Here is a 27,492-nt window from a genome sequence, read left to right as displayed (position 1 = left end):
CTCCCACGGCCTCCTGACCCGCGCGTAACCCGGCACCGCCCGCCCCGGCAGCAGCCGCAGCCCCGGCGGGGCTCCCGGCTCCCGTCTCGCTTCCCCATCGCCGTCATCGCCATCCTCCTCCTCCCGTCCCGCCGGTCCTCCGGCGCGTTTCCCGTGGTGCAGCGCGCGCGCGGCGCTCTGGCCGGGTGTCGCTGTCACCGCCCGCGGACGCTCGGCGGAGCAGCAGGAAGGAGCCGCAGCCGCCGCCGCCGCTTCCCCCGGGCTCCCCCCGCCGCCGCCGCCGCCCCGCCGGCCCTCCCTGCCCGCGCCCCGCCGCCCCCGCCATGCCCGGGGCCGCGGCACGGCCGCTCTGAGCCGCCGCCGCCGCCGCGCCCCGGCCCGGCTCGGCCCGGCCGCCTTCTCCTCGCAGCTCTGCGGCCGGTAAGTGCCGGCGGGAGCGAGCCGGGGCCGGTCGGGGCCGTTCGGTGCGCGGAGGGAAGGAGGGAGGAGGAGGAGGGCAGGGAAGGGAAGGAAGGGAGGGAAGGGAAGGGGGGGCCGCGGCGCGGCGCGTCCCGCATGGGCCGCGCTTGGCCCCGGCGCGGAGAGGCCGGCGGGGAGCGGGATGAGGAGGCGGCGGGCGCCCTCCGCCCGCTGCTCCCGAGCCTCCCGCTGCTCCCTCTGCTCCCGCTCTGTCCGCTCCCCCGGCCCGGAGCCGCGGGGCCGTGCAGGCCGCGCCGGGGCGGCGGGGATGGGGCCAGCGGGGCTGCCTGACAGACGGACAAAGAGCTGACGGACGGACGGACGGACGGACAGCGCGTCCCCCCGGCCCCGTCCTCCCGGGCCGTATCCTCCTGCTGCCCGCCTCTCCATTGTTCCCGGTGTAAGATAGGTGAAGCGTGCTGACCTGCGAACAGTCAATTCGTTTGGTTTTGTTTCTGCATAACCTTCTCAGAGTCTCCTCTCAGCTGCTCGGAGGAAGCTTTTGCAAGGCACCTCTTTTCCCCAGCGTCGGGAGCTGCTAACAAGTGCCAGGCTGGAAGTGGCTTGGGAGAGCAGGGGGGACCAGTAGGAGTTGAAGAGAAATTAGTTGGGCTTCAAACACTTTCACTCATCAACATCTTTCCTCCCCCGATTCCTGCCAGACCTCAGCTGGGGTGAGTGCAGCAACGTCTGCATTAAGCTGGCTCATGGAAAGGGAAGACATTTATGTTGCAAATATAAATCATCTCTCTGATGACTTTGTTTTTGTAAACTGTTCAGGGCAGCTGTGAGGCATTTTGCACAACGATGAAGAAAAGGTAGATATGTGGAAATCAGTGATCACAACTTTAGTCTTGCTTTGAAAGTCTGCCTGGAGCATGACCTATCTCTGTCTGCATACACGTGACATTCTGGTCCAAGAAGTTGTAGATGGGAGAGATGCTGATGAGCAGCATCTTTGCCGTTGGCACAGAACAAATGACAGAAGAAGACTGTGTTTTTTCTTTTGAATAGGATCTCAGTTGCTTTGTTTATTTCTGTATTTATGCATCAATTTCAGTAGTACTGTACAAGCTTCCTAGGAATATATACCTGGGCCCATCAGGCTTCAGCATTTTGGAGCACCCATGTCCAATTTCATTGCTGTAAGTGGTACTCCATGAGTTTGGTGAATATGCCTTGTGAAGGGAAGAAATAGAAAAACAGTGCTACCCTGCATCAATTTTTGCAGGTGCTCTAATGCTGTTCTCAGAATCAGTCCAGATAAACCAACGGTCTGATGGAGACTTAAAATCTATCCTGCTGTGTGAAAAGTTTGCATACCTTCAGGCAATGTTAGTTGTTCGCTTCCAGTGCTTAAGTTTGTGCATTGTCCAGTGACAGCTGTCATCTGCAGGAGTTTTGGCTGTGCCGGAAGCTCTGGAGCATGTGAGGCCTGCTTTCCTGTGGATCTCGTGGGATCTGCAGCCTCTTGGTACAGGGTACACACACATTCATGGGAGAGGCCAGCAAACCCTGCTCTTGTTCCAGTAATTTAGGAAAACAAAATTCATTTTCAATTGCAGTTTCCTGAAAACTGTTGTCATGGCTTTTCATCGTGAATATGTAACTGAATGCATGTGTGATCAGTTTCCAAAAGTGTTTTCATTGTAATTGTTTCTGGCTGTCTGCGTGCTCCGCTTCCCAAGTGTACCTGTACTTAGTCAGTGAGCTCATATAATTGAAGAAAGCTAAAAAAGATGAGGGTGATCTCTTGCATTTAGGCTGCTGTGTGCACGTGTGCTTCTGTCTTCGCTCCTCAGGGTGAGACCTGAGAGAGCAGATGTGTATGTAATCTGTGCTTCCGTTGTTGTCTGTCTTGTCCATGTGTGTTTTATGTCTACTGTATTGCAAACATACTCTGTTTATGGAAAAATCCATAATATAATGGATTATGAACTCAAACTTTGAGTAGGTAAGTAGCTACATGAAGAACCACAATGATTAAAAAATGGGGGAAAAATCATTCAGAATGTGAAAAGTTATATTGCAGGCTAAATTGTTCACCTGAAGGAACACATACTTTGGGAATGTTGTTATGTAATTTTTCAAAAGGTGCTTTTCCCTCTGAGTTCAATGCATACAAGTTTATGTGTATGAGGATTTAAAGTGCTGTGGAGCATGTGGATGTTCTAAAGACAGTTGGTGTAAAACCATTGAGGCTGGAAGCTCATACTTCCATCTGAGAATTTCTGTGTACCAGTAATGTTAAGAGCTGAACTATGAGAATGCTCATAATATATTACTCTGGTGAAATGTGGTGATGGTTCATCTTAAACAGTTTAGCTCACTTCTAGATAAGTTCTTTGCACCACAGGTTCAGTAATGTAAATTTGCAAATAGCGGAGCTCATTGGTTGTTAGTGCATGGCTTTAGCTTAAACATTTAAAAATGTACTAATGGGGAGGAAGTGTTTGTTGTATTCTAGTATTTTAGGGAAAAGCATGGTGGGTTTGTTTTTTGTATCTGCTGCAAGTCATTTATGATTTTTTTGTGACTGGAATCTCTGTAGTGTCTTCCTCCAGCGAGGATTGCTGTGTGGGCTCTTACAAATGGAGACCTGTCTGTATGGAGCAGCTTGATAGAGTGGGCCTTAATCTATCAAAACCCCTTTAAGTCTTTAGCATAATTTGGGATTAAGTTTGATTTAATTTTGGCTCTAATATAAAATACATTTTTCTCTGTGAAATAACAGAAGTTAAATAAGAAATAGTAACGCTAGGGTAACATTTGGTAAATGGAGATACTGCTGTTACCCTAAACATGAAACCAAAGAATCCAGTTTTCTTGTCCAAACTTAACATGTCTTGTGTATTAAATGTATGGGACAAGCATTTAAAAGTAAATGCCAGTGGAAATATTTTTTACTCTGAAGGCTCTTAAATGGATTGAACAGAGAAATAGGTAGGTTTTATTTAAAATAAGTACTTCCTGTGCCTTTGCCTGGCGTTTTAATGATAGCTGCCTTTCAAACCAGCATAATTTATGATTAAATAGATTCAAGCCTTCAGCTTGCAGTCTGATCTGCATAACTGAGTGTTTAAAGACAAAAGTGGTGCCACAAAGGCTCCATGGATGTAACCAGACATGGGTGCCTGCTTCTATCAGGTTGCAGGGCTTATGTGAAGGATCAGTACTGTGATTAAGTTCTGCTTTAATTTGTTTAGGATTCTTTGACAGAAATACTTTTGGGAAAATTATGTTTCTTGGTGTACTGAGATTCATGAATTTTTTTTCTTTTCTTTATTTACATCTGTAAATCAGTATCTGTGCAGAAACCCTTGAACTAGTATTGAGTTAAATGTGCAAACTTACTATTTTTTAACAGCTAAGACATAGCTATTGACAGGACATGTCAGCAAAACATAGCCATTGGCTATAATATATAGTTAGATGCCAAGCACAAATTTCTGTCTAACAAAGGAAAATCCATTCAGATTTTAATGAGATTTATTTTCATTTACACAAATGCTGTTAGTTACTTTATTTCAGTACTTTCCAGTGAAGTTAAATACACAACCCCATCTGTTTAGCTCATTAGCTAGTACTCTATATACATTTCAAATATACATTTTTTTATCTACATAGAACAGAATGTTTTATGCATCAGCAGTAATTCCATAAACTACACAAGTGATAAAATTTTAAACTATTTAACTTACAAATTATTGTACAAATTAAAATACAATAACATATGTGAGTATTCAAATATTACATGTGATTAAATTATCTTCCCCTGACTCCATATAGAGATACTTCTCATATATCATTCAGCATGTTGGATAAAATACCTGGAAAAATCTGTAATCTCACAAAACTTGATTATAAGTGTGTCCTAAGGGGAAATTCACTGTCTTATAGAAAGACTGTGGAATCCACAACATGCAGAAGGGTTAGAATCTCCTGATAACTTCTTTCACACTGCCAGAATTTTATTTTGGGAGATAATAGAGAAACTGGTACTGCTTTTGCTCCAAAATAATTTTTAATGTACTCTTAGGATATTATCAGTGTGTTAATGTATTCCAGGCTATGATATCAAGAGGTAGCAGTGTGAATACTGTAATGTAGTTAATGTATTACTAACTTATATTACTTTATGATTTCATTCCACTTTTGAAAACAGCAAGCCATAGCTCAATAACAGCATGTGTGTTGGCCTGATCCTGGAACTGATATACTCTACTGGCATATTAGTATCACAGTATCTGCATCTTGTCATGGTATGTGCAGAAAATCTTAAGACAGTGCTGTCTAATTCTTCCCTTATGACTAGGATGACATTTTTATAAGCGCAGAATTAAACAGTCTGATGATAAAATGAAATCTGTGTGGGAAGAAGTTCCAACCTGCAAACAGCAGTAGGGTATAATTTATGAACAGCTTATCAAATATAAACTGTCTAGATCTCTTGCACTGGAAAAAACCCAAAAAATCCAACATAAAAACCAAAACCAAAAATCAAGGTGCCTGTAAAATGTCCATAAAACAGTTTCTTGATATAACATGTGATATTACTCATGTGTAAAGCTGTTGTGATATCCATGTGAGCTCAGCTATGTGACTGATAAAGCTCTAAAACAGTTTCAAATGGTAGCTACATCTACAAGGTTAAAAGATGCCCATTCATAAAAGTTTGTACAACTGTCTTGAATGTGTTTTTGTAGCAATTTCCCATAAAGTCTCTATTAACTTTTGCTACTTATGCACCCCACCATGGATATAAAAGACATCATTAGAGAGGTTTACAATGCCAGTAACATCATGACCAGGTCATGTTACCTTAGTGCAAGAGGTGAAGTGACAAATACTAATGCTGTGCAGATGTGACATGGTCATATCAAGAAAAGGGAAAATCCAACTTCTTACATTCTGTGAATATTAACTGCAGTGTGATTGCCCTGAAAAATTGTCAGATTTCTCTTTTTCTTTTGCTAGGATTGTATTTGAATCAAGGGAATGGTGATAATGCTCCTAAAAAGTATGTGTGCATGTGGATGTATATGCAAGACACTTGGAGGATGTATTTATGATGCTGTCTGGCCTAAGGCTCTAGTCCTGGAGGATGGGAGATGTTCATCATAGAGTGAAGTTTATTTTGCCAAACAATAGCGGTTTATTATGCATTTTAGTGCCTGGGATGTCACTGGGAAGGGGCAAAGCAAGGAAGCAGCTTCTAAATACACTGGGTTTCTGCAGGCTTCCTTGGGTACTGAAAATTATTTAGTCTTGCTTTCAACAAGTGATCTTGCACTGCAGACATTCTTCAGTTTTGTAAAGGGAGGGAAGAGGGAGCAAAATAAGTATGTAAGCCAAGAAATAAATACATTCCACAGGATCTATGCATGATTTTTTTTTAGTATGTAAGCATTATAACAGTCACAATTTCCAGATTCAGTGGATGATTTCAGAGTGTCTCAAATAGGAGTGCTCTGAAGGAAATCATTATCTCCTGAGGCATCATTCTCCTCTGGTTTTGACCACATACACACAGTGGTTTCTAACTTAGGTCACTGTTACGTGTCAGTCTCTATCAAACAAAATACATGTGAGATGGATGACAATTGTCAGGCTTTTAAGTTGGGTCATTTATAGCACTGAGCAGTTCTTGATACAACAGTAACTATATACATAAATTTAAGAAATGTTGTCTTTTGTGTCTGTAAAGTTTCTTTTAACAAAGAAGTTCTATCTTCATGATAAACTGGTAAACTCAACCAACTCCCTTTTTGTTAGAGTAATCTTATGCTGCTTACTTTGAAGAAAATTTTTGTATTGACCACTGTAGATTAACTGCAGAGGGTCAGTCCTTGAGGTACCAACATGTGATACAGTTATTTTACCACAATCATTTGCAGATTTCCCAGACATGCCCATGAAACATTGGTTTTTCAGCCTATGTTTTGACCTTATAACTGGTTTTGTTGAAAGTAAAATCTGGTGTGAAGGTGCCCTGTGTGAATATTGCTTTAACAATACCAAATAAAAATGAATCTTTCATATGGGAGAGACTGCTGTCATCCCTCAAGGAGGAAAGCTTTATTAGGCTGTAGTTCTCAGGAGCTTCCTCTGTCACTGGTGAACCTGGCAGTTATATTTTGTGATGGATTTTTGTCTGAGTCAGCAAAAAGATGTTAAAGTTACGTGATTGTGTTCAGAGAAGCAGGAAAGCTTGTATTGTTATGGGGTATAAGGAAGTAAGGGAGAGCTACTTGGCTTTAATGTTGTTTTTTCCTGGTAGAGATGAGAAGTTGTCTTTAAATGACTTGTAGAAAAGAATTTTTATGTATTTGAAATGTGTATTTTTATGATCACCAATGATGAAATAAAGTTACTGAGAGGGGGAATAAAACAGAGTTTATAGAAGAGGAGCATGCAGAGCATGATCATCCAGTTGTCACAGTATTTTGCTGGAATATGTGGAGTAGGTGGCAATTTGTAGACAAAACCAGTGGGCTTGTTGTCTGAATCTGACAGTTAAAAGTAGATCATGCAAACCAGGCGTGTTCAGCTGGTGCCTGTTAGGAATCTGTACTCAGTGTTACATACACTATATTGGATCAAATGTAATGCAGCTTCAAGTGTGAGTTTACTGTCACTTTTCAAGGAACAGCAATGTGAAAGGACAAACTGGCAGAAAACCTAATCTCTCAATTCTGGGCATGACCTTGCAGTTTACTGTGCAGTGTGCCTTTGTGTCATCCCTGGATTACATTCCTTATAGGTCACAGGACAGGCAGGGGGCTTTCTGCAGTCCTGGTGGTGATGAGAGTGGCTGCCTATGCAGAAAAAATGGAATCTGTTGCAGTTACATCTTATGTGCCTAAAACTTGCTGCAACACTGGACAACTCTTATTTTCCCACCTTTGGTTAGACAAAAGTTCAGCAGAGAAGTCTTGGCTCTGGTGCTTCTATCTTGGCTACCTGGGCAGGTAGTGATAGGAAAAGGCTGAATGAACTGAAACAGGTAGATGTTAGGAAGAAATTCTTGACTGTGAGGATGGTGAGACACTGGAAGAGGTTGCCCAGAGAAGCTGTGGATGCTCCATCCCTGGCAGTGTTCAAGGCCAGGCTGCATGGGTCCTGAGCAACCTGCTCTAGTGGAAGGTGTCCCTCCCTGCCCATGGCAGGGGGATTAGAACTGGGTGGTCTTTAAGGTCTCTTCCAACCTAACTCATTCTAGGATTCTGTTATAAATTATTGCCCTGTTACCTATGGGACACACTTGTGCATTGGGGGAACCTGAGTGGGTGCAGCTGCATCAGTGTGTTCAGGGCTTCAGGACTTGAGACTCTTAACACGTTTGGATGAGGAAACAGTATCTGGAAAGCAGTTTATAGTGACAGAACATGCTGATTTTTTCTTTCATCAGAATCCTGACAGAATATTTTCTGACTTTACATATTGGTTTCCTGCTTGCTTAGTAATATGGGTTGTATCGAATGTATTTTACTAAGATTGGCTTCATCATGAAATTATTTGACTATGGATTCTCAGAAATTTCAGACCTGTTTGGAATGGTAGCCCTTAATAATTGGTCTGTGAGCTAATGGCATCAAGAACCTTCAAGATTTTTGTTCATAATAATTACAGAAGTTGTTACAAACACATATCATATCTTTTGATCATTCTGAATTCCTGTTTTAGTGTATTCTCGGACTCAATTAGTGAGAATTAGCTGCAGGGCACCAAAGTCATTGAGGTGGAATCCAATTTCCAATTTTTATTCAAAAGGGCACAATCCTAAGAAGTCTGAGTTTTATTTTTTGGATTATTTACAGTGTTAGTTAATGGGCCAGAATATCTGTGTTATTATTGCTCTTATAAAATAGTTTCTAGACATCTCATGTTTTGGCTTGCCTCAATCTGAAATTGGGCTCAAGTGCCTGAAAACTGTTTGAGAAATTTAAAACTGTAATGAGGAAAAATCACCTTGGGGTATGTGGTAGAAGTCAGCAGGATTCCTTGTTCATACCATTTGTGAAGTATCAAGGGAAAGAGTTACCTGGAAGTTCTTGCTGAGGTTGTGGATAGTCTTTTGAAGAGGATATGCTGCAGAAGCATACTGGATTTAGTACTTGATTTGCCTTTTTTTTTTTTTTCTTTTGAAGTGAGGATCATCCAGATTAAAAAAGGCTGATTTACAATTCTGGAATTTTATGTAAGTGGGATAGCAATAGTTCTTAGTTGATTTAATCTGACCACAAGTGTTGGTTAGCAGTAGGGAGGTGGTGCATTTGTTGCGACAACATGGAAAAAAAAGTCCTCAGTGGAGATAAGTCTACTCTTAAAAAGAACTTTTTTGTTGTCTTGGAGATTTGCATGTCTCTAACATGCTTCTGTTCCAAGAGGGATTTTGAGAAAGTGATCTAGTTGCTCTCTTCCATGATTTTAAAGTTTATTTCTACTCCTTCCCCCTCTGGCTGATTTCATACTACCTTTAAATACTTTAAACACATGTCAGCTTATGTGCTGACTCCTCTGTTTATTCTTGATGAAGGTGCTTGATACTGTTCTGATGTTGTTACAACAGAGTGCTGGTTAGGCCACAACAATCCCTGATGCCACTGGTGAAAATTGCTCCTTGGAGCCCAGTTTGTGACTGCTTGAATATTCGAAGAACAGTGATAGATTTTCTGGTTCACTGTTGGTCAGTGCTCTCCCTAATGTAGCATCACAACATCCTCTGCTCCTTGTTTTTTATTATGCATTAAAGGAAAGAAAGGGCTACCACCAGGGTATACAGGTCGAGATGCTCCTTTTAATGATATCTAAATCTTTGTCATTTCACTGCTTTTATATTCCTATACAGCTGCCATCTTGGAAGGGTCCAAACACCTTTTGGAAATATCTTGTGCATTTTGAAAAGTAACTGCCAGCTGTGACTCTTTTTCTTTCCTCAGGACATTATTATATGGACTGATTTTTTTCCATTGACTATGTTACACATACGTTGCCTAGTGTTTATGTTAGCATAAGTGAGGTAGATATTTATGTGCTTGAAGTAGATTTTAATTTTTAGTTCTGTAATTTTTAGTTGCCAAGTGCATTACTTTTTTGGGATAAGTAGGTCTCTGAAAGGCCTTTATTTTTTCTGTAGGGCTTGAGGAGAGGAACAGTGAGTAGAGATCTATGTCTTTGAGCTTTAGGAAGGGCTCTTTCAGATCTTCTGGCCCAGACTTTTGGCCTCAACTTTTTTAGGTGGGTCGGAAAGGTGGCTACTGAAGGTAGCACTGTGGTATTTGAAAAACAGGACAGAAAATGTATTTTACTAGTCTTTTACTAAAGAGGTATTCATTCTATCATGTTTCGGATTAACTGGATTATTTGAGATTGCTGTTCCATGTGTAGATGAAGGGTATATTTGAAACACATCTGAAGTGAAGTAAATATCCATTAAAAATTAAGTTATGCTGAGGTATGACATCGCCTCCTCTGCAAAAGGATGAGATGAGAAAATGTTCCTTGCCAGGTGGAAAGTTAATCTACAGGGAGCCAACCATATTTTGTAGAATTTGTTTTGAGATGTTACACAGAATGTAGTCTTACCTTGAATAAGTTTGCTGCAATGAAGTTAGGGAAAAAATGCCTACACTGTGTTTGATGTGCTAAAGCTGAAATTGGAATTTGGGAGAATGGTTCCTCTATTCTAAAATACTTGCATTGCTTTCACAACCCAAGAGCCCATGTTGAAATAACGTTTTCAAATGCTGAAGTAAGATTTAGAAATAACACCTGTGCTCTGTAAGATCAGTATTGTTGTTATTCATGGCCTTCTCACCTATGATTTAGAATAGTGTTGGTTTTTTTCTGTAAGTTTTCCTTTTGCTGTCATGTATGTAAATGAGGAGTGTCTTCCAGAATCTCTAAGATGGCTTTTGCAGCTAACTTCCAGGTTTTTTTAGCAAATCCTTCTTGGTTATACTTCTGTTAGCTTATTGTCCAATGTTTTTTAATTTATGTGGATGTACTAAGTAATTGTCTTGAATTTTTCTGTAGTTACTGTTTCTCTTTAGTACATGTAGATGGCCTTTTAGAAAATAATGTAGCTGAAGTAAAGATATTACAAGACAAGCTTGCTTTTAAAAGAGCAATTTTAAGTGTAAGTCAAGCATGCAAGCCTTAAAATTGCAGCATTGAGTTTTACCTGTGCCATGTTGTGATAATCCACTTAATTTTACCATCCTCATTGTATTATTAATATACTGTGCCTTAATATTATACCATAGTATTTCATGATACATGAGCATACCCCAAAGCCCCTACCTTTTTGAATGTACATGAATTGAATAAGCAGCAGCTCTGTACTTTGCTTTCTTCTTGTTGCATAATGTGTGTTCTCTTGCTGTGCTCTGCTTAATCCTGCTCTGAAGGCAGAAGGAGTATATTTCTTTGTGAAATTTCTGTAGTGGTTATCAGTAGGCTTGTGAGGCCCTCATAGATAGTGTCTACTGCTCACTTCACGCCTGAATCCTGGGTGGGTCATTGCATCTGATTTACAGACAAGAAGTGGAAAGACAGGACAGGGAATGATTTGCCAAGATAACAGATTTGCCCCAAAAGCAGTGGCAGAGCTGCAAAAAGAAGCCAGATCTCTCACTGTCCTGTTATATCACGGTGGTAAATAATGCTTCTCTTTTCAGGGTCTTACTGTCGTGCTTACCTTCTCTTGATGGCAGTCCCACATTGGTGTGCCCTGTTTCTCTACTGATTCTGCACCAAAAGGGATGCTCCTTGTTGGTTGGAAGCCTACTGGTTGGCTGGGATTTCTGCTCAGTGATTAGGTCCTGGGAGAGGCCAGACCCCTCTCACCCAGCTTCTCACAGCAGCTCTCTCAGTCACTGGTGCAGGCTTACCTTTCCATCTGAGGTATGCTGCCTTCTCCCCTCAGGGGCTCTGCTGGCTGCAGGAGCAGGAGCACCATAAACTGATTAGTTCACCCTTGTGACCTATATTGAACATTGCTTGTTATTACAAGTATTTTACTATGCCTCAGGGACAGGAAATGGATATTTCTTACTTTATGGCTGGAGAATTGGTGCCTGTGAGCAAGATGAAAATTTGCGTTTGGTGTGGATGTCCATTGAGCTCTTTAAGAGCATTTTTTAAATTTAGAATAACAGCATTGCATTCATCTTTGTATTTTTAAAGTATTGCTCTAAGTGATGTAATTGCAGCCTTGAGTACTCAGCATTTTGGGTAAATCTGGCCCAAATGTGTCAGAATAAGCAGCCAGAAAATGTGCCAAATATAATTATTGATCACCTGTTTTTTAAAAATTTTGGTAGGAAAGGCTTGATCCTATTTTACAAGGTAGTGTTTGGTCATGGCTTTCTTTTCATGCACTCTGTGACTCATGCATGTTTTGGCACTTGAAACAAACAGAGCAAGGATATTATAATCTGTCTGACTAGTTTCACATATTTTTATGGAGCATTGCATCCAGTGTGCTGTAGAAAAGCACACACACACACACATATATATATACACACATGCACATACATTTATGATATTTGAATTTTAGAAAAGTAGAGTACCAGTATTTGTGCTTGGGATTGCCCTGTCTCACTTGCAGGATCTTACACTCAGCCTTGCTGAGGCTTCTTCACCAAGGAAAAGAAATATATGCACACACATATAGAGACCTTTGCCACTTGGGCCAATTTGAGAGCAGCAGCAGGTTGTCATCTTCTGTAAAGCAGCACTAGCATAGTGCTTGTGATGGGAAGAGCTGCTTCACAGATACTTGTAGATGGCAAAGAAGTTGTGAGGCCCAAGGAGTTTTAAGAGCTTGTGTAAAAAATCCTTTTTTTAAAAATCTGAGCATCAGACAAGGCACCAAAGATTGGGTGGACTCTCAGAGTTAGGAGGAGGGATCAGGATTGCCCCTTTCAATCACCTTTAGCTGTTAGATTGGCTCAGCTTTGTAATAGAACTGTTGTCAAAATCGAATGAAAAACCATGTCATACACTATCTTAAGTATTTTTATAAAGTTTCAGCTTGAGGCATGCATGAGATAGTTGAAATTTCACAAAATTTTCACCAGTTGGACAGAAGTTATAAAATACCACCTAGAAAGATGCTGGGTAGCATTAGTTGTGTGTAGTGCTTGTTTTCCTGAATATAAATGTCATCAGAAGTCACCAGAGTGAGCACTTTTGAGTGTCCAAATTTCATGGTGCAAAGACAGAAATTCTGCATTGTTCTTTTGAGGTTAACTACCCAGTGGTAGAAATTTCCAGATAAATTCTGAAAATATCACTATTTCTTAGTAGTTTATAACTCAGTTCCTCAAAACCAGTGACTTATTTTTTCCAGATAAAAAGTAGCATTGCCTGTGACTTTTGAACTATTTAAAGTATGTTTGTGACACTGGTGACATCCCTGTGGATTTTGACATGGAGCTGTGGCTTTTTAAAACACTGTGTCAAAAGCTTTCCCGTATGCACATTTGATACTAAATTATGGTTATGCTGGTGATGATGGAATACAGATTTCAGGATAAGAAAGGTGACATAGATTTTCACGCATGGATAATTTTATGCATGATAAGGAGATTTTCTGTGAGTAATCCTGTTGATTGTAATAGGACTATTCACAGCTCAGTATGAGTGTAAATCTTGGTGGGATCAGGCCCTGTGCTGGCATGTGTTCAGCAACATGGAGCACTCAGAAATAACTGTGCAACAAGTCATAAGAGTGTATCATATGTTACCTTTTAGCATGTGTTGATTTTATGATCTGTGAACCTTTTCATGATGATTTATGTTTGATTGCTTTCTTTCTGCAAGTCAACACATTCTAATTGATTCTTAAAAATACTCGTGTGTTAATTTAAAATTCATTCTTTTAGCTGAATGTTATTTTTCTAGTAGGGAGAAGAGAGAATTTTATTTAATGTTCTTTATTTAGAACCATTAAGTAGGGTATTATTCTTTGCTTTCTAGGCTTCTGCAGTATGGTAAAAATTGAACCTTTGATATTGTGAAAGCTAGCTATGTTTCCTTTTATATTGGACTATATCCATATTTTAATAGTGCAGCTAAATACATTTTCTGATGTGATGAGAATAATCAGCATTTTTCATGGTTTGCTACAGATTTAAAGTGGATGTTAGGAACCTGTTCTAATTTTTTTCTTTCTTTTGGAAGAAGATGGTGGTTTCATTGATGGTGGTTTAATTCATGGAATGCTTAAACATTAGTAGTTTTAAATATGCTATTAAGTCTTAAATATGCTATGTTGCTATCTCTTTCTTTATTAGCATTAGGAATTGCAGAATTATTGGTGACTTTTATACTTCCTTTTAGGAGGAAAGCATTTGAGAATGTAGATAGCCATTTTCCCTCTGGTCTGAATTTGGCATAGCCCTTGGGTACGTCTGGGTGGCAGCTCTGTGTTCATCTGTGTGTACATTGCCTTTGTGGAGCAGTGTCACAATACACTCTAATCTGATCCAACCACTGACCACTGCTGGAAGAAACAGTCCTGTTCCCTGCTTCTGCTTTCTCACTGCCCATCTCCTGTACCCTCCACCTGCTCCACCCCAGTGGTCAAATGAAACCTCACCGCTTTTCTGTGGGAATGTTTCAGCTCCCTTCTCAGTTGCACAATGCTGTGCTCTACCCAGAGGAGGCAACAAACACACCAAATGTCCCACTGGAATGGCCTATCAGTTGTAGTTGATTTTATAGAAGTTTGGCTATTTAGAAAGGTTTTACTAGTCATGCCAGTAAGATGTTCTGATCATAAAGTGATCGGCTTTTTAATTCAGAATAAACCTTTCCAAAGTGAACTCCACTAAACAGGGACAGGAAAAAATTCTGTCACAGAACAAGAATGTTCATTTAAGGAGTTTTATAGATTTATATACACTATATTAATATAAGTTTGCAGTTTAGCATAGGTAGTTGTAGCGTGACCATGGAGCTGAGTCCTAAGAAGCTGAGGGGTTTCCCCAGATTGCCTTTTGAAAAGTTTATTCTATGTGCATTTTTCACTAATAACCTTTATACGTTTTGTGGTTTGGGTTCTGCATGCACTCATTCTTCCAAAGGCTCTTGAAGTAAGGATGTGGTAGGAATGTGCTCAGGTACATGTTCTGTAGCTTCAGATATTTGCTCATTAGCAATTTTGCCTTGTCTTACTTCAGTGAAAACACTCTTCCCAAAATGTGGAGGTGAAATAATGTCATCAGGCTACTTCCAGTGTAAGGTTACCCTGAAACCATTTAATACCTTGGGCTGAGCACAGTGTCAGCTTTTGTGAGGGGAATCTTGGAGGTAGTTTTCATCAGAACAGTATCAGGTTGCTAAAGGCAAGTTAGAATTGCTGTTGTGCATCCTGGCTCTTGTGTTTGGGTTGGTGTATCTTAGAAAACATGGTCAAAGAGAGCTTATTGCTGTAGTGGAAGTCAAATTTCTATCTCAAGACTTTGCTAGAGTCCTTCTGAAGGAGCAAAGGTTTAAGACAGAAGAATAGTTATATTTTAACAACTTTCTTTTCCTGTTTCCCTTAGCCTTCTTTCATTCCTTTTTGTCTTGCAAAAGTGGGGAGAAGATAATATAGGAGAGAGAGTGGAGTGGAATATGGATTTAGAAAGTAGCAAATCCTGCTTTTTAACACTTAAAAGGAGTAGTATAAGTTCTAAAACAACAAAGGCTTTTGCAGGACAATGTTTACAAATAGAAAAAGTTCATCTTAAAAAAAAAGAAAAAACATTAAACTAGTTCTGTTCTACAAATAGATACTAAACTACAGATGATTTTCATCTTTTGTCTCTTCTGTTAGTCCTTAAACATATTTTCTCATCTGTCATAAACAGTCTTTTAAATCCTACAGAATTTGTGTTTCTGCACATATGGGTTTTATTTTTAAAGTACACCCAATTAGTATCTCTGAGTACTTGCTCATTAAATTAAATAATGCCTTACTGCTTGCTTAAGAAAGGATAAGACAGAATAACCCTTTTTATCAATCAAAGTGGAGAACAAGAGCTGGACCATGTGTTGTACTCCTGTGTCTTACGAGATTGTCTGCTTTCCTTTGGGGACTCTGTTCAGATCTACTTCATAGCAGCCACCATCCCAGCAGACTTTTTGAATCAATCAGTGGTTTTCTCTTGATGGTATTTTAATTTTTGATTCTGAATTGAAATGTTGTCATGCTTTTCATGCAGTATGTTTTTATTCAAGTAGTTGTTTCTTTAATTAGGAATCTTGTCTTTGCTGCTCAGCTCTCCAGCTCAGTGCACGAGTCTTTGGAAAAGCTGATGTCAGGGTTCCTGAAATGAATAGTTCTGAAGTACAGCCGGAGGCTTTGGCGAAGCAGTGGTTTCTGAGCAAAGCAGTGTGGTTCACTGTGGGGATGTGCTGCAGGCAGCTGTGGAGCACCCTGTGAAAAGAGAAGGTGCTGGGAGGGTCCTGTGAGACCTTGTCTGGGCTGTCCTTCCCCTCTTTCTTCGCCTGGGGAGCTATGCCTGTAGATGTCTCTTGTGAGATGCTTTGCCTACTGTAAAGGCTTTGAGAACTCTACCAAGCAAAATGAATTGTTTGAAGGTTTTGTTGACAGCTCTTTTTCTCTCAGTTTATAGAGGAACTATATACTCAAAGAAGAATCATGAGATTACTTGGTGAATCCTAATAGAAGTTCTGAAATTCCATGAAAAACATCTCTGCAATGGGACTAATGATGTGTTATGCCAAGAAATTTGCTTGTGTGTGTGTATGTGGTTTGTATTTTTGTAGCTTCCCTAGAGATAATCTCTAAGTAAGTTGATCTTTATTTCACAAATGCATCTTGCACTTAAAAGCATATTTAATCTTTGCAGGGTTGGTAAAGTATCTTGTTTGAATGCTTTTAACTTACATTTCTTTATCACACTGTCATTCTTCCAGGAGCACTTCTCCTCATCTTCAATTTAAATGATAGGATTCCTTTTATGTGAGCCGAAAGGTGTCACTTGACAAATTACCTGTGTTTTACTGAATTAATTGCATTTGGGATGCTTCTTGCTTGGATTAATAGCCTGTTTTTGTTTGTGGTTCTTTGTTTTAAAACATTATTTCTTTGTTTTAAAACATCACTTGTGAGTCATGTAACTTACATTGTTTCGTCACTTCTCATATGCAGCCTAACACTCTGAGTCCTCATTATTTTTCTATGAAAAGCAAGATGTTTGAAAGCCTGATTTAATAAGCAGTGCACTCACTGCACCACTTCTGATATGACTCAACATCATGACTGGAAGACAACTTGAGGGCTTCCAGTTGCATGACTCTGGTAAACCTGCTAGTCAGGGTGAAAAAGAAACTGTTTCCATATCCTTTGCAGCTGAGGGAGCCAGGAAGACCAGTGAATACCAGGCCACAGCTGGCCTGTCCTCTGGGAAGCTACTGTATCTCACCAGCTGTCCCATGGTTCAGCATGTCAAGAGTCTTCCTGTCTCTGTTGGTGAGAGTAGCAGGATCTTCTGTGCTGTTAAACACTCAGCTTCTTAGCCTGCCTACCTTCCTGCCAGGAAGTGGCTTTACATCCAGGATTTCCACAATTCCTACCTAATTTGAGAGTGATATGGCAGTATCCTCCATGTGGAACAACCTTCTGTGCTGTTCTTGCTAGTGGCCTGAGCAGACAGATTAGGGCCACCATGTTCTTACACTTGATGCTGTTTGTTCTCCCTTGAATGTGTTTCAGCATCTTAAGTTCTTGTATTCTCATACCTGTCCACGTCATTCCTTTGGAGAATCTGCAGTGGCCTGGTGCTGTTGTATGTCTGTAGTGTGGAACAAAAGCATAGGGAAAGACAGTCTGTGTGAGATGTACCCTGCGTATGGATTGACTTCAGATAAAGGCTGAAATGAGTAGATATATCTGTTTTATTTTCTTTGAAGTCTCTTTCAAGCTAGATATTTAGAAGGCTCTACCAAAAGAACTAGTGTCAGCCTTAGGTCGTTTGCACCGTCTCTTACCAATTGATGGCTTCATGGGAGGCAGATTCTTAAGGATTTCAGTTTCGTTTCACCTTTCTTACTTGGTACAGGATATTCCATACCAAAAAGATGATAAATTAATCCTCATTTTCTTCGTTTAGGATGTTGTTGCAAGATCTCTGGGAGATCTGCATTGGTGGGAAAAACACATCCTTTGTACTATGCCAGGGTTTGTTTGTTTGTTTGTTTGTGTTACTGCTGAGAAACTATCAGTATGGTTTCCCAGTTATATCTGAAAAATACTTCATGGATTATATAATGTCTGCAAGTGGCTGTGTGGCATACTAGACCTGCATTTTCCCTTGAAGACATCTCATTCTCTTACTCTAAACTGGATTAATTTGAGAGTCAACTTGTCACAAAGCACTACCTGAGCTCACTCAAGGCATTAAGAAATTGTTGTCCAGATTTGAAGACAGATACTGTGAAAATCAAAAGCATGATTTCAAACTTTGTTCTGTTAAAATTGCAGGAGAACAAGAAAGAATAAATTGCAAGCATAAATGTGCTGAACAGAATTTTTCCATGTTCTTCTCCTGTCATGGGTGGTTTTGGTCCCTAAAATGGGCTTTTTATGTAGGAAGGAAGAATGTTAAAAAGATTGATGACACTGTCGTATATAAAGACATTTAACTTGGTGACTCTGTCCTCCTGACTTCCAGCAGGGCAAGGCTTACTAAAAATAATAAAAAAGTATTTGACTGAAAAGCTTCTTCCTTTGGTGTGCCTCTTAAGTATTTGAAACTGAGAGAGGTCAGACCATCCTGGCTGTCAGCCTTTCTATGATGTATTCAGAAGTTTAGAACCTCTTCTGGTAGAGGATAAGGACAAATGTTCTTTTACTTTTGAGTTATAAGTGAGTTTTCCTTGGGAGGTGTTAATGGGCCTTTTACTTTATTTGTTGAGGTATGTGGTGAGTTGTTTTTTCTTTGGGTTTTTTTTTTCTGAAATTGCATTAACTTTACTTTCAGAATCTCAAGATCCAATAGTAATATTTGAAATAAAGTACAATGTAGGAGAACCTCGTGAGATTTTTCAGTTCTTTCAGCTGGTGACTTCCGTACCTATCAAGTAATCTAGGATCTCACCTAAAGAGAAATCACTATTTGTTTAGTAAACTCAGTGTAGTTTGGTATAAAGAAAGCTTCACAAATGTTTAAGATACATTGAGAATTTTCAAATATTTTCCTGGTGAAGAAAATTATTTAGAAAATGATCAAATGGATCAACTGAAAATGAAAATTTATGCAGTTGATGTGCATTTGTTTGACAGAATGTTTTTGCATGTTGGCAGGCTGTTAGACTGGCAGGGGGCTGTAGTGGTGCAGTTCTGCAGGGTGATGGCAGGGAGACCTGATTTCTGTAGAGCTGACCTGTAGAGAGACCTGATTTCTTTGGTTATAAATTGTCATTGTGAGCTGCAGGGAAAGCAGCATAGCCTCTGGCTTTAGACTTGAATGGATATGGATCCTGTCTCCATGCTGCACTCCCTGGGGGATGGAATTTGAAGCTGATGTCTAGCAATGTACCCACACATTGCACCTGTATCTTAACTCTGAATGCATCAAAATCAAAGGTGTTTGTGCTGTCCTGAAGCTGCCCAAGGCACCTGTCTGGTGCTTTGGCTGGGCCTGCTGTGTGTTGTCCAGCTCCACTGTGCCTCTGCTCCCACCCCTGTGTCTGCTGTAGCCTGTGTGTGTATTGCCTCTGCTCTCTTGCTGTGGGAACATAGAGGGATGGAGGAAGGATGCCTGTCTGTCTTTTTGTCTGTCTGTCTATTGGTGTGTCTGTCTGAAAGAGCAGGTCAGAGCACTGAGGAATGGGTAGGAATTATGGGGCTGGAGAATAGGGTGAAGGAGACTGCTCTGACTGGGCATCCAGTATGCCAAGGAGAAGAAGAATCACAGAACTGTCTTGCATATATAAATACTAATGAGTAGAATGAGAAGATGCTGCCACTTCCAGCTTCACAAAACCCTGCTGCTCTGTGTTAAAAACCAATTAATAATGTCATGATACTTGTTGGAATATTGCAAATTGCATTGCTTTTCATGATTGGAATTGATATTTCCTCACTAGTGCTCCTGCTTAGTGGGTGGGAGAGTGAATGCCTTTTATGAACAGTTCTGACCTCTCTGTAGTCTTTATTTGATATATACCTTTAGTTATAAAGTTACATTTTCATAGAGTCACAGAATAATTTGGGTTGGAAGGGACCTTTAAAGGCCATCCAGTCCAACCCTCCTACAATGAGCAGGGACATTTTCACTGATCAGGTTGCTCAGCCCTATCCAGCCTGATCTTGAATGTTTTCCTGGATGGGGCATCTACCACCTCTCTGGGCATGGGTGTTTCAGCACCCTCATTGCAACAATATTCCTCCTTATATCTAGTCTAAATCCACCATCTCTCTGTTCAAAACCAGTACCTGTTGTCCTGTTGCAACAGGCTCTGCTAAAAAGTTCTTCCCCATCTTAAAAGCCCCCTTTTAAGTAATGAAAGGCTGCAATAAGGTCTCCCCAGAGCCTTCTTTCTCTCTCGTTCTGTTGGCATAGCAGAGATGCTCCAGCCCTTTGATAATTTTTGTTGCTTCCCCTGGACTTGCTCCAACATATCCACATCCTTCTTATGTTGAGGCCCCAGAGCTAGATGTAACACTGCAGGTGGGGTCTCAAGAGAGTGGAGTGGAGGGACAGAATCACCTCCCTCAGCTGCTGCTTTGGATGCAGCCCAGTTTTCTCTCACTTGTGGATATTAAGATGTTCCAGCTACAGTATGCCCTGGGGTAGCAGCAGTGAAAGGGCACTGAAAGGAGAAGGAAATAGGGAGAACAGGACCAATATGAAAGAGGTGTTTGTAAAAGACAAAATGGAAAAGGAGAACAGAATAAAGAGGGCATACAGGAAAAAAACATAAAGTTTTCTAAGGAATGAGAAGGAGAAATTAGCCATCATTTAATTACCAGAACTTTGCCAGTAGTCAGAAGCACTTTGATTTGAAACATTTTATTTGAAAGTGTTCAATTGTGTACACACGGATGTGCTTGAAAGGAGAATCGTTTCACGTTCTTTCAAGATATCCAAATTTTTGTTCTTATTCAGTATCAATTTTAGGACTGCATGTGTGTTTGTTGAGTACTGACTTGACTTCTTATAAAATGTTTTTAAGTGAAAACTTTTAAGCAAGCACACCAATTGTAGATGTTTACTATTAAAACTTTCTTTGTAGGTAATTGCACTTAAGAATGAACATTGAAGACAAGCTGGGAGGATTATTTCTTAAATGTGGTGGCATAGACCAGATGCAGTCATCCAGGGCTATGGTAGGGATGGGTGCAGTATCTGACCAGTCTGGAGTATCGAGAGAACGGCAAGAGGCAGTGCTTCAAGATCGGACTATGCCGCACCAAGAAATTCTTGCAACAGATGAAGTGTTACAGGAAAGTGAACTTCGACAGCAAGAGATGATTTCACATGATGAACTCATGGTCCATGAGGAGACGGTAAAAAATGATGATGAAATGGATGCGCAAGATAGACTTCCTCAAGGGCTGCAGTATGCTGTTAATGTCCCTGTAAGCAATTTCTTTGTGAAATATTGGAGAGATTACTAGGAAGCTTGATCTGGTAGTCTAATCCTACTCTGGCAAGAATCTATTAATTGCTTGTTTGGATTTTGATTATCAAAATATTTATGTCATTTGCCTCTGGCTGTGGATAAATTTTGCCAATTAAGTATAATCTTTAAGTATCTGTTTTATAAATATTTTATAAGCAGGCTGTTACCATAGAACTAAAGCGTTAAAACGTGCTCCTTTAAGTATATTTAATGTTTAAGGGTAACTACAAACTGGAATAAATAGCGTTATTAGAAGGTGCATACTGTTTATGCTGTTCATAGTACTGTTTAGTTGCTTTTGCTATAGGAAGCATCGTGTATGTTTTTAAGGTATGTGGACGCTTAGCAATTGCATTCACACTGCAGGTTGGACTGTGACACTTCATACATGACCATAAATATGCCCCTCCACAATATCTCATAGAAGGCATACCTTGGCTTTCCCAGAGAGCATAGAGATGAGTTCCTTTTGAAAACAGAGCATTTGTCTGTAATGCAGCACATCATCACTGTTACCCTTCAAACATAAGGACAATCACCAGGACTGTAAAAGTAGATAGCCTTACACATGAAGAATAATCTTCAGAAACACAGCACTGTTAAAACACTACTCTGTTAGCTGTAGATCAGGTGGCTCAGGTGTTAGAAAGATGTAAGAGTATCATGGTCTTTACTAAAATTCACATTAGATCGAGATTTTTAATTTTTTTCCCCAAAACTTCATTAGAACTGGTCTTTTTTTTCTTAAAAAATACTTCTGTTTTAAATATATAATAAAATATTCCGTTAAATCTTGCATTGACAACAGCACGTACTAAAGTAAAATAGGTATGAAAAACTGAATGGTTTTACAGATGGAAGTGATTTTAACATATGAACTGATCTCAAAGTCACCACAGGTCAGGAAAAAAGACCTTGGGAGATGAATGAAAGGATACATCAAAATGTTACTGAGGAAATTAACTGTGCCCTTTTTATTTAAGATACATATTAATTCTTTCACTTAAATTTCTGAAAGAGTGAAGCCAGAAGATAATTCCCTTAGGAAAAGGTTTTCTGTTTCAGCAGTTTGTCATCTTCTAAAATTGAAAAATTGCTTTTCTGTAGTGAGAACCTTACCTGAAACTGGCACTTGGTATCTTAACAGATCAGTGTAAAGCAAGAAATTACCTTTACTGATGCATCTGAACAACAGAAACGAGACAAAAAACAAATACGAGAGCCAGTAGATTTGCAGAAAAAGAAGAAAAGAAAACAGCGTTCACCAGCAAAAGTAAGACATTGATTTGGCAAAACCAAGATTAAAAGGACCTGAAGATTTGGTTGACTATGACTAATTTCATTAGCATTTGAACGAGTTAGGCTGGAAATTGTTTGTTTGCTCAGTAAAGATGCAGTTCTGAAGTTCACCAGAGACCCAAAACAAAACTGATATAACAGTGTTTTTCTTTGAACTCTTTTTAGCATCATGAACTCTTGACATATTTTAACATCTGTCTCTCCAGGCAGTTCTCTCTCCAAATATTTTTTTTTTAAATTATGAGTCAGTAGCTTTGTAGACCATTTATAAATCATTACTCTGTATCTATCTAATAATAGTTGTGCTTTTCTGTGAGCCTGATAATTTTATATGCTTCATGCATAGTAGTGAAAAGTTTTTAAAAAGAAATCTAAAATCGTAGTTTCGAAAATTCTAAAAAGTTTACTAATATATATAAAATAATTTACTGGTAGGGAAAATTCCTGTGGTCATAATCATCTTCATATATGTATTTATTTATATCAAAAGATTCTTACCCTAGCTGCTGGTTTGTTACTTAAAAATTTGTTTTGTAGATCCATTCATGAGGAGTATGTATCCCTGTATGTCTGAAAACAATTTTCTTCTGTTGAGAAGCACTTCAGATAAAACCAGAATCATTTCACCTCATGAGGTAGCAGTGTTATATCTTCTAGTAATTCCCCAAATCAGTATTAATCTTCAGACTTAAAATAGAACATGTACAGGCTTCTCTGATAGAAATAAATCAGTTATATGTTATTACACAGCAGCATTAAAATAAGCCTACTCAGAAATCAATCCAGACTGTTTTTAAATCAAAGGAAAACTGACCATAATACAAAGAATGTCTCCCAAACCTCCTTTTTGTTGCCCTGAGAGCAGGACCCTCCAGTCCTCCTCAGAGCACTGTCAAATAAGGTTACACCTGTATATTCTTGGAAAGCTGAGAAATTGCTTCAGATTGGGTGTGGAAGCAAGTTCCAAATGCTGTGCATTTTTTTCCTCACTTCTCCCTTTGAGAAAAAAGGAGATCTAGGTTGAGTACATCCAGAGATCACTTCCATGGAAACATGGCAAGGTAGAAGAGGCGTGTGCCCCTCTTTCTACAGACGTGTACTTGCATGCTTCCTTTTTATCTCCCAGTCTGCCAGGGTTAGTCTTTTGAGATGACAAAAGATTGAAAAATGATTAGGAGAATTGTTAAACAGGTTCTTTTTCAGTCTCTCTTCCCCTTTTTCAGACCTGTCAGAGTAGAAAGGCAGAAAAAAGCTGAAGGACTGACCTAGGTGAGAGCCTACTGCAGTTTCAGTGTTTCCAGAGTAATGGGGTTGATTTTCCATCCAAACAGCAGCTGGAACTCTGACCAATGGAAGTCAGTTAACATACTGAAATGTTATAAATTCCATTTTATATCAATGCAGTAATCAGATAAGGAAGAAGTCATTAGCTCTTGTGACTCCTGTCTCCTTTTCCCTCCTCCACACACACACACACGTGCACACATGGACACACACGCATGCTCACACACACACATGCACAAGCTTCTTGGTTGCTTTTATTAGGGAAGCTGCTCTGACAAAGTTAACTCTTATCATTTAAGAGGTGGTACAAGGAATAGATGAAGTAGAAGAGCCCAGGTTTAGGATAACCATGAAATTAAGTGTATTTTCTACACAATTATTTTAAAATTTCGATATAATATGTGAAAAGCATTTCATAACATGTATTTAAATTTATTTTAAAGATGCAGTCAGCTTCATCAGCTGGATATTGTTACAGAACAGAGTTTTTATAATTATCTCTGTGACTGGAGCTTTAACACACCAATCTTACAAACGTATGAATGTGCTTGTCCTTCAGAGTGAATGCACAAGAATTTGTTAGTTTGAGACTTTCACTCTTGTTTTGATGCAGGAGAATTAAAAATTAAGTAGATCCTACAGTATTTGCTACTATTTCAGAGATACTGTTTCAGTTATTTACTCTCTCTTTCTCATCACTGTCATTATCATAAAACTTAAAACGCTGTAGCTAATCAAATTGCAGATGTATTTCCCCAGCATACTTTTATTTTTTGTTAATAACAAGGGACTAAACTGTATTATTTAAGGTTCCTTAAGCTCTTCTTTATAGTTCTGTTTGCAGTTAAGCAAGACTTTTGTAAATGTAATTTGTTTACTGGTTTTCTTACTCTCTTGCCAGAGATAGTAGAGGGTTTGTGTTTTGGTTTAGTTTTCTATTTTTATTTTTTTGACAAATTAGAGAAAACTTGTGATTAGCTTTAGCTTTATTGAATAAGGTAGATATGGTGCATTTCTTTTAAGTTTTTTTACCTTTTTATGAAAATAGTGACTTTGTTTGACAGCAAAGCAATTGCGTGTTGCAAGTTGAAGTCATCAAGGAGATGCTTTAATATGTATATTAAGTGAGCAATACTTTATTGAGTGACAAACCTGAAAGGGGAGAAGAATAATATTATTTTCTTGGTTGTTTGGCTTCGGGATTTTGGTTTTTAAAATATAATTTAACCTTTGAGACTATTGGTATTATATAGCTGTAGATAATATATATGACTATTCTGGTTAAGCTTTAATGACTTTTAGCAAACATTTAGAGTTGTGATTTGAAAAAAAAGAATATAACTTTTTGCTTTTGCTTTTAAATATGATTATCCATGGTTTAGTGCCCAGAAGTGGTTTGATTACTTTTCATCCTTTCCAACAGATGCACAAAATAAACAGTAGTGTATAAAGTGACTCAGCTGTGCCTAGGGAAGCTCTAAGCTGATTTTCCATGAGCTGCTTTTGTCTCCGTCCAGTTGAAGTATCTCTTAATGCACAACGAGACACAAGTTGGATTGGACTGCAATTGGAAATGTGTATTAGAAGCTTAACGCATAGTTTTGTAGAAATTAGAATTGTTTTATCTGAAATATTTACATTTTCTGCATCGAAAAAATTAATGTTTTTTTTTTGTAGTTAATAAGACATCTTTAGAGGGTAGTGTGAGAACAAATTTTACTCTTTTTAAAATAGATCCTTACAATAAATGAGGATGGATCACTTGGTCTGAAAACCCACAAATCTCATGTTTGTGAGCATTGCAATGCTGCCTTTAGAACCAACTACCATTTACAGAGACATGTCTTCATTCATACAGGTACTGCTTGACTTCAAATTTGTCTTTTCTACTATATAAAGAGTTGTTTATTTATGTTAAAAATGTTTTCAGCTCTATGCGAATTTCAGTTCTAAGAGTGTAGCTAACTTGGCATCTAAGCTTAGAGATTCCATGCACCAAAGTGTCAAAAGAATATCAGGAAAAAGAAAAATCAACATATATTTAATAAACGAAAGAGCTAACTGTTCACAAGGTTTCTTTTCTTTCTTTATCAGAAAGTAATGGGTTGACTTGTAGCCTAAGTGCCAAAAATTGACCCCTTTGTAAAATGTGCTGCGGCTGCTTATTTGCCTGATGAGGTATCTCTCTGTTCAGAGAAGTGAAAAAGGTACTTACTGTTATAATAGCTTGCCAGTATCCTGAATGCAGTCTATGCCAGCATCCTGATTGATCTTGCTCATGAGGAAATTACAGCCATTCCAGATCACTCTTCCGTGCTAGTCTTAATGTGACTCTTAGGATCATGGAGAGAACTCTGCAGTTCATATTCGTAGTCAGGCAAATGATTGTTGGTGTCAGGGTATTCTTGGAATTCGCTCAGATGCTGGTTTTTTTAATACACCTTTTAATATTCCTCGAAAATAGTTATCAGAAACAACAGTGTGTAGTTATTAACTTATGGATGTGGAATTATATTGTTCAAGGTGAAAAACCATTTCAGTGCAGTCAGTGCGACATGCGTTTCATACAGAAGTACCTGCTACAGAGGCATGAGAAGATTCATACTGGTGAGTATAGTGCCTTGAGTATCTTTACTGGCGTGCTTAAAAACTGTTTCCCCACTCAGGCAAGGTTTCTGGTAATAAATATGCAGCCTAAAACCCTGTTGTAGTTTGTTTTAATTTAACACATGTGATAAAGTTACAAAACTTTTAAAAAGAAATTAGTTATGTGCTTTCAACTTGTTCCACTTTCCTTTGGCTGTAAAATGAGTATGAACTCCAGTAAGCAGATCTGAAAGTAGTTTTCTATAAATAACCCCAGAGCAGCAAATCCTGAAGTTTGTGCATTCATAAAAGTCAAAGTTTGTTAAGCAGTTCTGTCTTTTGTTGTATCAAATTATTTCAGACAAGGGGGACTTCCAAATTGCATTTCCATAGATTTGTTTGTCTGTTTGTTTGTTTGGAATTTGATGGAAAAGTGCCAGGACTAAAATGGCCAAAATGCCTAACCCCAAAGGTATTAGTATCAGCTTTTCTTTTCACTTTTTTTTCTTCTTTTTGGTTTAATTCAGAACTGTTCTAAAAATAAGAGTCTTAGTTTAAAAATATGCAATATAGGTCAAATGAGGCCTGGAGCTTTAAGCCAAAGAGAGTTAAAGTTTATATGTGTTTATTTTTTAATCTTGTTGCACCACACAGAACCACATTCTTTACAGGTTTGGTTTCATTGGGTTTTTGGCATTTTGGTGCATGGCCTTTCAATCCCTCTTTAAATATTTTGTAATATGGTCCCTTTTGGACTAGATGCCAATTTCTCAGCCTCTTTTTCAGAAAAGCAGAGCTGGTGAATGTGCACAGTGTTTCTTGGCTGTAGCATTTAAATGGATATGAAAGCTACTAACACGCAGTGCAGTGTGTGCATGTGCAAGGGTTGAGAGGGAGAAAAAACTCTGCAAAATGAATTTTCAGAGCAGTGTACAGGGAGTTACATGCACAAATGCCCTGTTGTTTATGGGATTTTTGTATCCTAGGTTGCCATGAGTCCAGACTAAGTAGGTTTCCTTCAGCCAGTCAGCCACAGAAGAGTCTTCCATTCTTCTGTCCAGTGTCTTTGTTCTGCTCCTAGTCTTTCCACTGGCTCTGAATTGGTGAACCATGCCGCCTCCACTTTGTGTAGATACTTATTCTTGAAAGGAATGCTCATTCAGTCTCTTCCATCTATCTGCCCCCCAACCCCCCCAAAAAAGGCAAAAATTTAAG

At 39.2% G+C, this 27,492-nt stretch overlaps 1 protein-coding gene across 5 annotated transcripts in view; it reads left to right on the top strand.

The window, feature by feature from the left end:
* The first annotated feature begins 318 nt into the window (after positions 1-318).
* Positions 319-27,492, top strand: part of ZNF148 (zinc finger protein 148) — a 41,410-nt gene continuing 14,236 nt past the window's right edge. The window contains exons 1-5 of one of the 5 annotated variants that reach the window (XM_085066994.1): positions 319-420; positions 20,719-21,064; positions 22,256-22,381; positions 25,426-25,549; positions 26,215-26,298. In XM_085066994.1, the coding sequence (XP_084923120.1) occupies positions 20,735-21,064; positions 22,256-22,381; positions 25,426-25,549; positions 26,215-26,298 (664 nt within the window). In that variant the 5' untranslated portion in view covers positions 319-420; positions 20,719-20,734. Of the gene's footprint in view, positions 421-594; positions 1,134-20,718; positions 21,065-22,255; positions 22,382-22,896; positions 23,043-25,425; positions 25,550-26,214; positions 26,299-27,492 lie in introns of those variants that run through there. The other 4 variants (XM_085066995.1, XM_085066997.1, XM_085066996.1 and 1 more) reach the window with 4 other exon arrangements.

This window comes from Lichenostomus cassidix, chromosome 7 (genome assembly GCF_008360975.1).
Source record: "Lichenostomus cassidix isolate B80296 chromosome 7, HeHo_3.0, whole genome shotgun sequence".
In the NCBI taxonomy this organism is placed as follows: Eukaryota; Metazoa; Chordata; class Aves; order Passeriformes; family Meliphagidae; genus Lichenostomus; species Lichenostomus cassidix.
This window is presented reverse-complemented; position numbering and strand designations above follow the sequence as displayed.